The following is a 12,136-nucleotide window of genomic DNA, read 5'->3' on the forward strand; positions in this document are numbered from 1 at the left end:
AAATAAATCCTAATTATTTGGAAATCCGATTTAAATAATGTTTTCTATTAGAATAAAAAAAATCTGTTTTAAATAAAAAAAAATTATTCAAATCAAAAATATCTGATTTTATGATTTTTCTTAAACCATGATTTTTGCCAACCCTGTCTGGAAGTACCTAAATCTAAAAAGGTTCTGTAAAAGTAAAAGGAATTTAATAAAAGTAAAAAATGTTATGGGACAGCAAAACATCTGATCTGATTTATTTAAAATGAGACAGGTCGATTAGTGTTAGCTAAGATAAATAGTTTAAATTGCTGAAAATTTAACTTTCTTGGCGAGAGTAGAAGAACGTATTTTATACGGGAGGGTTTGTACACGTTCATGACTCATGAAGAGCCCATTTGTTTCATTTCCTTCGACTTATTTCTCGGGGTATATAATCTTAAAACGTGCCTTTATTAAACTTACACAATGTTATTCCACTTCGGGTAATTGATACGCTACGTTTCTTTGGTGACATCTATTTACTTGCACGCCATTAATGACAATCACTTGCCGTTCTAAGTAAAGAATTGCTGAAAAGTTGGTTTTTGGAGGCGTCGAAATATGTGCAAAAAGTTTAAATTACAAACTCTTTTACAGATGGACAAACGCCTATTTTTGACTATTTTTTACTGATTTTCAGAGCGGCTTTTTCAGACTTAGATACCTTCGTTTTGTGAGAAAATTAATTTTTTTCTACCCTTGTTTTTCAGTTATGTTAAAACCCCCCCTATATCTATTACTGCTCTAGTAAAACTACAGTGGCCTATAATTTCTTATTCTACACGTTTTAGTTAGTAAATAATAGCAGTTTTAACAAAATCGATGACGATTTTCGTCATAATCGCCAATTTTCATGACTGCCCATTTTTTGGATATTTTTTAGACATTTTCAAAACCCTAAGAAACATAGTAAACAATGTTCTAAAATTATGAAAATAACGATATTTGTAGGAAATTTTATGTAGATTCAGAATATATACACCTTTGAAAAGTTAGATATCTAGGCTTTGTGAAAAAAATCATTTTTTGGACCCTTGTTTTTCATCTATTTTTGATAAAGCTTAAAAAGTCCCCTACCTCTATTACCGTTCTCGTAGGACTATATTTTCCCATTCTACGCCTCTTAATTAGTAAATAACAGCAATTAAAAAAAATGATGACATGACGAAAATTGCCAATTTTCATGTTATAAGTATGAAAAAAATTCGAAAAAATGCCCATTTTTGGTTATTTTTTATACATTTTCAAGGGCCTTAGAAACATACTCATAAATTATCAAAATTTCAGCATTTATAGGAAATTTTATGTAGATTCAGAACGTTTACACCATTGGAGGCTTAGGTACCTTGGCTTTGTGAGAAAATTCATTTTTTATACCCTTGTTTTTCAGCTATTTTGAGTGAATGTTAAAACCTACCCTATATCTATTACTGTTCTCATAAGACTACAATGGCCTATAATTTCTTATTCTAGACCTTTAAGTTAGTAAAGGAGAGCAGTTTTTAACAAAATCGCTGACATGGTGAAAATCGTACATTTTCATGACTATATGTATGGAAAATAGTCGAAAAAATGCCCACTTTTGGCTATTTTTTATACATTTTCAAAGGCCTTAGAAACATACTCACAAATTATCAAAATTTCAGCATTTATAGGAAATTTTATGTAGATTCAGAACGTTTACACCATTGGAGGCTTAGGTACCTTGGCTTTGTGAGAAAATTCATTTTTTATACCCTTGTTTTTCAGCTATTTTGAGTGAATGTTAAAACCTACCCTATATCTATTACTGTTCTCATAAGACTACAATGGCCTATAATTTCTTATTCTAGACCTTTTAGTTAGTAAAGGAGAGCAGTTTTAACAAAATCGCTGACATGGTGAAAATCGTACATTTTCATGACTATATGTATGGAAAATAGTCGAAAAAATGCCCACTTTTGGCTATTTTTTATAAATTTTCAAAGGCCTTAGAAACATACTCACAAATTATCAAAATTTCAGCATTTATAGGAAATTTTATGTAGATTCAGAACGTATACACCATTGGAGGCTTAGGTGCCTTGGCTTTGTGAGAAAATTCATTTTTTATACCCTTGTTTTTCAGCTATTTTGAGTGAATGTTAAAACCTCCCCTATATCTATTAGTGTTCTCATAAGACTACAATGGCCTATAATTTCTTATTCTAGACCTTTTAGTTAGTAAAGGAGAGCAGTTTTAACAAAATCGGTGACATGACGAAAATCCGCAAATTTTCATGACTATAAGTATGAAAAAAAATCGAAAAAATTCCCATTTTTGGTTATTTTTTATACATTTTCAAAGGCCTTAGAAACATACTAATAAATTATCAAAATTTCAGCATTTATAGGAAATTTTATGTAGATTCAGAACGTATACACCATTGGAGGCTCAGGTACCTTGGCTTTGTGAGAAAATTAATTTTTTATACCCCTGTTTTTCAGCTACTTTTGAAGATTAAAACGTCCTCTAGATTTATTACTGTTCTGGTAGGACTACAATGGCCTATATTTTCTTATTCTACATCTTTTAGTTAGTAAATAACAGCAGTTTTAACAAAATCTGTGACATGTCAAAAATCGCAAATTTTCATGACTATAAGTACGAAAAAAAATTCGAAAAAATGTCCATTTTTGGCTATTTTTATATATTCTCAAAGGCCTTAGAAAAATATTCATAAATTATTCAGATTTATAGGAAATTTTATGTAGATTCAGAATATATACACCATTGGAGGCTTAGGTACCTTGGCTTTGTGAGAAAATTCATTTTTTATACCGTTGTTTTTCAGCTATTTTGAGTTATGGTTAAAACCTCCCCTATATCTATTACTGTTCTCGTAAGACTACAATGGCCTATAATTTCTTATTCTAGACCTTTCAGTTAGTAAATCAGAGCAGTTTTAACAAAGTCGCTGACATGGTGAAAATCGTACATTTTCATGACTATATGTATGGAAAATAGTCGAAAAAATGCCTATTTTTGGCTATTTTTTATACATTTTCAAAGGCCTTTAAACACAGTCATAAATTATTAAAATTTCAGCATTTATAGGAAATTTTATGTAAATTCAGCACATATACACCATTGGAGGCTTAGGTCCCTTAGTTTTGTGAAAAAATTAATTTTTTGTACCCTTGTTTTTCAGCTATTTTTGAAGGTTAAAACGTCTTCTAGATCTATTACTGTTCTCGTAGGACTATAATGACCAATATTTTCTTATTCTACATATTTTAATTAGTAAATAATAGTAGTTTTATCAAAATCGGCGACAGCACAAAAATCAATTACTATATGTATGAAAAAAATAAAAACTTCTTACAACATAATCAAATGCGTAAATTGTAGACGTAATGAGTTTGTTTGTCAGTTATTATTTGGCATTCTCCCTTGCTCTGATGTATTAGTAAATTAGCCATTATAGAAAACTATTCAAAAGCCGTAGATGGGCGAGGACTGCCGAATACAGGGATAGCTTTAATCATCTTACTTACAGGGCATGCCATTTATTAATTAAAATGGATGTATATAAACCGTATGAAATGGCTATACCGGAATTTCTGTATGTATATCAAACGAATCCGGTCGATTGATGTTGAGCATTTCCAAAATCCATTTGCTTACATTCTTCCTTTTACAGATTAATACATTTTTAACTATGTATTCCCCTAGATATTAAAAAATATATTATCCTATTGTTAATGTCTATCAAATACAAACTTCCTCAATTTATCAGTGCTAAAATAGTTAATAATTTTTTGGGAAAAAATTACACTATTACTGCAGCATCTTCAGGAGGCTCATTGCTAAATATTTTAATAAATTTCTAAAAGACTGATTAAGTAATAATAATATTGTACGAAACAATTTTGTCTTAAATATACACAAAATTATTTCAAGTAATTACGTGTAACACCTGTGTATGATAAATAAAATCGTACTTTACGAAGTAATAATATTTTGGTAAATTTTTGGTGTTAGAACCTAATAAAGTTAAATTAAATACGAAAAGGTCAGCTTGTATTTATAAAAGAAGAAGTACGTGTTTTCTTTATAATTAGAACACGGAAAATATCAATTTGTCTGCGGTTTCCAAAAATGATACCAGTCGGTAAATTTAAATATATTTGGGGAGAGTATAAAAAAACATATCTACAAGATATTTCCTATTGTTGTCGTTTAAAATTAGAGTACAAAAAGCCTCATTACACGGAATTGTTGGTTGTGTGTATTTTCGCGGTTACCACGGCCTTTATATTAAAACAACCATCTCATAATTGAAATCAGACAATTGTTCTTTAAGCATTCTCTCACTAACATAATTCCAATTCCGCTAAAAGCTTTCGAAGCGATCATTTGACTAAGTGTTTGGTATGGTCATTATTTAAATCAACTTATAGCTAAGATGCATATTACTTTGCCAAGTCGAAGTTTATCTAGATTTTAATGCAGCGGCGTTAAGCAAATTGTCGCGAATGGCGCTCAGTATTCTACACAACTTACATTAAACATATGCATCTGCAGAGTTTAAGTAGATGATCCCTTTGATACACGGTAAAAAATATGTTTCATCATTGATCCACCTACAACTTGAAAAATTATCTCTAACAAAAAATAACTTTGCTGTACAGATTTGAAAAAGAGCATAAAATTTACTATAAAAAACGAGAGCTTTATTTCTTAAATACTAATATTACTATTTTTAAAAAATGTTTATACCTCTGTGGGGGATTCAACACTTTAAAAAAGTTCGAAGAGTATTTTGCCACTTGTACTGTAAGAAAATCTACAAAATGAAATAGTTATTATTTGTAAACGCTGCTGGAGTTAATTCAACACTTTAGTTTTTTTTACAACAACAGATACGTCTATAAAAACCGTTGACGTTCTGTTAAAATGACATTATATCCAAGTTAAACTTCAAAATTAAGGATTACTACCTGATAACAATTACTTAATGAGGTAAAACCAAAAAAAAAACATCAAACTTTCTGTATGATAATTTATTAATTTGTTTTTAATTTTTACTTATCTTATGTTTATTTATGTTATGTTTATTAAAATCAAAGAAGCGATAGCCATTACATACATTACTAGGTTCTGCAGATACCTGAGCAATACATTTATTTTTATTAGACTGTATTAAAAAAAGCCTCTTCTATTTTTCTTTTAGAGGCTATCGCTTCTTTCATTATACTTTTGGCGTTATTAAAATTTATTCTGTGCCCTGTGTCCCATGAATGCTCACAAATCTTAGGTTTGTGAAAATCGCCCTTTTTTAAATAATTTTTATTTTCTTTAATTCGAATATTTAAGGGTCTAGATGTTTCACCAATATAAAATTTATCACATTCACATGGTATTATGTACTATATTACATTTTTTGTTTGTTGTCCAGTGTTTATTAGTTCATTGTGGGTTAAAATAACTCTTAAAAATGTCTATTGTATTGATGATGTGAAAAGATAGTTAGGAAAAATACGCTAAATTCAAAAAGTAAATAAAAAAAGCCGTGTGTGTGTGCAGTTTTTAGCAAAATTAGGTTGGAATTGAAAGTCCGGCTGTGCTGTATCAGTCCACATGCGTTTTTTGTAATACTCTGCTGACCGTCTGCCGACTGATAGCTGGTTTTAGACCAGTATGGCGCCAATTTACAATTTTATGAATTTTTAGTCGTTTTTCCTGATAACTTACACGACCTAATCGATTCAAAGAGCTAATGTACCAGAAAAATGTTATACAAACGGTCCACTTTACACAGAAACTTTTTCACTTTTTTTTTAACTGACATTAAACGATAACCTTTACTCTATTCCAAGTATTTTCAAAAAATTGTTTTATTGAAAAGTGTCTAAGTAGTATATTAAAATGGAATTAATACTGCTTCTCAGCAGAAACTTTTTGAACTTCTATTGAGAAAATGAGTGGACGTGAGAAAATACGTTTAATTTTGCCAGTGATCCTAACATTGGTAAAATATCGTTTATAGAAGCCAATTAAAATTGTTTTAGGGTGCACGAAGCTTTTAGCATGAGTCATTTCGGTAAAAGTAAAGGCTTAGGAATTTAAATTAGAATTCGTCACCACTCGAAATGCATTAAAGCAAAAAGGAATGTTTAAAAACAAACCCTCCTTCTAGCAATTAGATGTTAGTAATTGGCTCTCCTTCGCTGATGACTGACGAGATTCCTCAATATCATTCTCGACTTTTTAGATGGAAAAAATCTCAACGGCCAGTAGTAGTTTATTATTAAGGTGCAGTTTGAGTGAGAGCTATCGAGAACTTTCCTATTTTTTACAATAGCATCAGATAAAGATGAAAAGAATAAATTCTTTGTCGGAAAAGGAAACTCATTTCAAAATTTCTATTGTTAATTCGAGAGTAATACTTTAAATACTAGATTAATAGAAGCAATCGAAAAAGCGGTAGTAGTGAAAATATTTTTGTTACATTTTGCGGAAAAGCCTTCCTAATTTTTGCAACAACATCTCCGGGAAATATAAGATAAATGTTAAACGAACTAACTGGCTTGACGGGAAATGAAAAATGGAAATGGTGATAATTTCTTTACAAATATTTATTCATTTAAGTGCTGTCGTCTCTCATCCTTCGGTGAGCTGGCGGTTATCTAATTTATATAAGATGTGTTTAAAATTTTACGCGCTTACTGCATTAACTCAAAATAAAGTGAAGGTTATCTCTAAAGAAAATATTTGCACCTAAGTTGAAAATCAGAAGCTTCCCTCCAACGTGCTTCTTACCATCCATGTAGATCTATCGTACATATCTTTGTAACTTAAGTTATCCCTCTTTGACACTACTTGACATTCACACTGTGAGTAGACATGATATGTAGTCACACTGTGAGTAGACCATACCAACAGGTATGGTAGGCTATTAAGATCGGCAAAAAAAGTTTTTTTAATTTCACTCACATTTAATGAGTTTGGTTTGGTACCAAACAAAATAGTTTATGGTGTCTGTCTGTATGTCTGTATGTCTGTCTGTCTGTCCTTCTGTCCGTCTGTCCGTCTGTAACACGATAACTCAAAAACCGCTAAACCGATTTTAACCAAATTTGGCTCAAAAATACTGTGGCACCCGAGAATCTGGCCATTATTTTTTGGTTTAGGTTGGGGTATGGGAGGGGATATGGGAGGGGGTATGGGAGGGGGTATGGGAGGGGGTATGGGAGGGAGTATGGGAGAGGGTTAAAAATTTAAAAAAATCATAACTCAAATTACAGTAGCTAGCGAAACGCGGTTTTCAATTTAAGATTAGGAATAATATTTGCAACAAAATTTGTAATAACATCAAAATCAGTCAAAGTCGTTTTTTTTTAAAGTCTATCGTTTTTTTTTAATTTTAAATAATCATACTATTGAAATAAAATGTCAAATAATAATTATTAATAAATCTTTTTGATGCCATTCACCGTGTCAGGAGCAAAATCAATTGAAATATCTAAATAGATGGAAAGTAAATATTAAAAATTAATGTCAAGAAGCGTGCAACGGGACAAAGTATTCTAGATAATAAAGCACGCCTGTCAATCAGAATTTCCAAGTTCTCTATTAGAAGGCTTTCTCAATTTCCGTATATAACTTTATCAAGTATTCTATCAAAAATCATAAAGCTACGAATGGCTGCCGAAAAGAAATCACAACAATCTTTTTTTCTTATTTTTCTATCAAACTCAATTAATAATACCGTTAATAACTAGATAATTCTTGTTTTTAATATAGGTTTTTGTACAATATTATTCATGTCAGTCATAATTAGGAAAGTTTATAGCAAAACGTGTTCTCTACAAGAGCATGAAAAATACTTTTTGTGTCTCTTAGAGCTTGCATGTCATCAAAACGTACACAATCACGATAAAGCCACAATTTTGCAACAACGCTTTTTGAAAAAAAGGGCACTCATTGGAGCGTGGGGTGCATTCTGAAAGGAACTGCATCACAATTACGAAAAACAACAAAGCTACAACACCCTTTTAAAAAAGTTGAAAATTAAATGGTTTTTTGTCTCACATATTACGGCCGCCAAAAGCAAATCAGAATTCGATACAAGGCAACAATTTTATAAAGACTTAACTATAATAGTCAAATTTAATAAAGGTCTTTATAGACTTCGAAAAATGCATAAAATTTATATATAGTGCAATGGTTATTATTATTATGAAAAATACTTTGAGTACAGTTAATTAAATAGCCTCTAAATCGCCGCATAGTTAGGACTTAGTTCAATATCTTAAATATTCAATATCAAGCTCTTTGGAATTTATCGACTGTTTCTCTTTATTTTCCTTTTTATTTCTTAACGGGAAATAAAGAGAGAGATCACTGGTTAAGGAAAATGTTAGCGTTCAAAATAATATTGGTAGAATGTTATATATTTTCTTTGCTCTATCATTATACTCCCAGTTCAAAATTGACAGCATTTACAGCTATCCGTCGCTTTCAAAAAAATTGGACGAAATGAAGTACTCGGCGCGATGCTTTTTTTTCGAAAATATTTGCGATTGTAATTTAGCTAAAATGCATTTTTTGCTAACAAATACGTCCAAAATGTGATGTAGTGTGTCGTTGAAATATTACCCTTTGCTTTTATTTCGTAATTAATTACCAAATTGGTCGGCAAAAAGGGGGGAGTATTGTAAAGAGTCAAATTTTTATTTCTAAAAATGTGTATAATCGTTAAAAAAGAAAAATTTCACCATTCAGTAGTCGAACAGGCATTTGGCGGGACTGTCAGCTTGAAGCATAGTAGTCAGGCCACGATAAAATAAATTTTATGCACTGTTAATCAACGCTCCGCTGTAAGCTTTAATTTGATGAAAAGATAAAATAAAATATTTCCTCTGTAACGGAAACTTGTTCACGTATTTATCAACTTTATGCCTTTTTTCGCTCTTCTCTTTGTTGCCTGGTTTATTATCCTTGTACGACATTTAAAAATACAGAGAAAAATTCGTCTGTTTTTGATAATTAATTAAACAGCTTGTTTTAAATTAGTGTGTTATTGAATATATGTTCTTTTATTTGTGCTGATATAAATTTTAAAGCTTTATTTTTGTGTTCTCAAAGCAGAAATTTCCACTGGCATAATACACAGTTTCTCTACAAGGTGTTTCAAAAAAACATTGCCATCTCTTGTGGGGAGATTCCTCACCTAAAAATCAAATTTATTTTTCATATCATCATAGGTCCGATTCTGCTTTGTTTCGTGGTTACAGGGTGTTAAAGTTTTATTTTTTTTTCGATTTATTATAATTTTCTTCCAAGTACTTTTAGCGAACGGAGTAAAATTTTGGGGGTAAAAGTTACTATAAGTGCTACATATTTTATTGCTAAAAAAGGGTCGATAAGTAGAATATTTTTTTTTTATTTTAATATTAAAATTTTATAGCCCGCTTAATACTAGTTAAAAGTTATCTCTTGATATGTTGTCGAATTCGGCCTCCTTGATGAGATAAACGCAATTTTATTAATCAGAATTAATAAATTTAAAATAAAAATAAAATTAATAATAGTTATTATTACTATTAGTCCAACCTACAGCGATTTCAAATTAAAAAATAATGGTATTTAAGATAATTATTACAAAACTGTAACTCTAAAATTATGCATTTCCATACCTATGTTTATAGGAACTTTTTTTCATATTTTTTGATGAGAAATCAATGAGTACTTATTTAAAACTTTTCAAGTTTTAAACAAATCGAAAACAAAGCACAATCGGACATATATGTTAAAATGAAAAATAAATCTTATTTATACGTGAGGAATGTTATTTACACGAGAGGTGGCACATGCTTTTTGAAACACCTTGTATAAAAGACGTCACACTTTATTGCTTTATTCTCTTTTGTCGGGTTCGACCGATTTATTTTTTATTTGGTTCAGAAATATGTGAAAGATTTGTGAAATAATTACATTTTCCCTCTCTGGATTATATCGAACGATATTTAAAGTGAGCAGCTGAAATATTCACTAAATTTTAGAGTAATGAGCTGGAGAAAATCCGATATAATTCGACCCATCAAAATGTCAACATAACACACACAATATGCGTGCATGGGCTGAACGCCAAAATAATTTATACAGAAGAAACACAAGCGAAAAGAAAATTGAATGAGGTATAGCCTTAATCCAGAGAAACAATGAACAGTTCAGCCAGCCAAGTGTGGAAATCAATGACATCTGAAAACCACTGCTGCAATGATGCGCATCGATGAATATGTCACCACACTTTATATATGTAGCTTTAAATATACAGAGAGCCTGTGCTGTTTAACACAAATCATTTCTATTTTATGGTCCATGATTGCAGATTTTAATTAAGCATTATTCATTTTAAACAAAGTTTTTATATTGTTCTTTGTCAGGATTTCTTAAAACTCTCATGTTAATTTGATTTATGCATAATTTTCTTCGATATAAAGCTAAAAAAGGTTTTTCTTTCTAACATTTTTTTTTGTCCTTGCAGAATGATGGGAGTGACAAATAGTGCAGCTGAAGTGGTTTGAATTGGATAATCATGCACAGTCTCCGAACTTTTAGCAGAACTTCTATATATCCATGTTTAGCCTATATCCTTCTATTATTTCAGTGTAACGGTAAGTCGATTCTATAAAGTTCAATTTTATTATTATAGCCGTATCATTTGGACTGGAGTGTTCTTCCACGAATTGAGGAAACTTTTACATTAAATGTTTTATGTTTCCCTTAGTTTTAGCCGGTATAGTGATTTAAACTTCCCCCTTCGTAGACAATTCCGTTACTTCCTACAGAAATTCTATTAAAATTGAATTTAACTATGAGTAAACTAACATTATCATTATTGTTTGCTTTAGAACAATAATACTATTCTCTTCATGTAGTCCGTTCTACAGGATATCCCAGAATTAAGTGCAAGTATTTTCACTAGCCAGTATAGTTCGACCCCGGTAAAACCCTCATAGGTTTTTTGGGAAAAAAAAATGTTGAAAATTCTGTTTTGAAAATGGTAAAGAAAAAATATGTTCCTTTAGGCTACCCCTTAAGATACTTGCATTTATTTCTGGAACACCCTGTATAATACAATATGATCGAAAAAAAAAACGGTGTCATCAATGGCTATGAAATAAAGATCGCTGTCATTTTAGTATATGGGAAATGTCATTTACCGTCATTTTTTAATCGATCATACGGTAGTTGTCTTACATCTTTAGTAATAAAAAATTACGGACACTAGGAATATATAGTCAAGTTGATTTATTAGAAATATAACTATTACTAACTCCAAACTAACTCAAATTAAGCGATTTTTAATTTTATTTTGGCTCTTAAAATGCTATTATTATTTGCGAATGAGTTAATGAGAATAAATAAATATTAAAGTTAATTGTTATACATATAGGATAGTTTAAAAACAAACTCAGGCTTAAATATATATATACAGATATAACAACACGTTTGTTTCATAACACAATAGCTTTAAATTGTGCGGCCATGCAGATGTAATAAAATTAGGGCTAGAGCAAATACTAGCATAGGTGTAAACCATACTATTTAATGTAGTAAATTGCGGAAGAACGGTATACATGAGCCCGCATATGCTGTTAAGTTAATTTATTTTTTTACTTAAAACTCACAAATACCAATATGTAAAATGTTTTATTTAACTTTACTAAAATTCCCAATAATTTCATGTTTTACGTATACAGAATGTCCCCGGATTGTCTTTACAAGAGGAAACCCTTTTTTATTATTGACATTTTAAGAAAAATTCATTCTTCATAAAAATTTTTGCTTGTTCTAAAATCATTAATCCCGTTTTTACTTTTCAGAATTTCCATACCGTTTTAGAGTAAATAAAAAAATGGAAATATAGTTGAATTTTTTGCTGTTTTAAAATGTTAGAAGAATAAAATTTATTTATTTTAATGCTACGGGAAGGGCGATAATAGTTATTGGAAAATGTGATACTTTAATAACAGCAAAAATATGACATTAATCAAAATTAATAATAACCATCTATCAAAGAATGAAATCGAAATTATATTACCGTAGAACCGCGTTTTAATTTTTAAGGTTAGGAAA

The 12,136-nt window shown here is 30.2% G+C and overlaps 1 protein-coding gene across 3 annotated transcripts in view; it reads left to right on the forward strand.

Moving 5' to 3' along the window:
• LOC115887176 (lachesin-like) overlaps positions 1 to 12,136 on the forward strand; it is a 66,664-nt gene that overhangs the window by 19,438 nt on the left and 35,090 nt on the right. For all 3 annotated transcript variants that reach the window (XM_030906522.1, XM_030906520.1, XM_030906523.1), the window contains exon 3: positions 10,542 to 10,671. In XM_030906522.1, coding sequence (XP_030762382.1) covers positions 10,593 to 10,671 — 79 coding nt within the window. In that variant the 5' untranslated portion in view covers positions 10,542 to 10,592. The remainder of the gene's footprint in view (positions 1 to 10,541; positions 10,672 to 12,136) is intronic.

Source organism: Sitophilus oryzae, unplaced genomic scaffold (assembly GCF_002938485.1).
Source record: "Sitophilus oryzae breed Bouriz unplaced genomic scaffold, Soryzae_2.0 scaffold_552_pilon_pilon, whole genome shotgun sequence".
Classification (NCBI taxonomy): Eukaryota; Metazoa; Arthropoda; class Insecta; order Coleoptera; family Curculionidae; genus Sitophilus; species Sitophilus oryzae.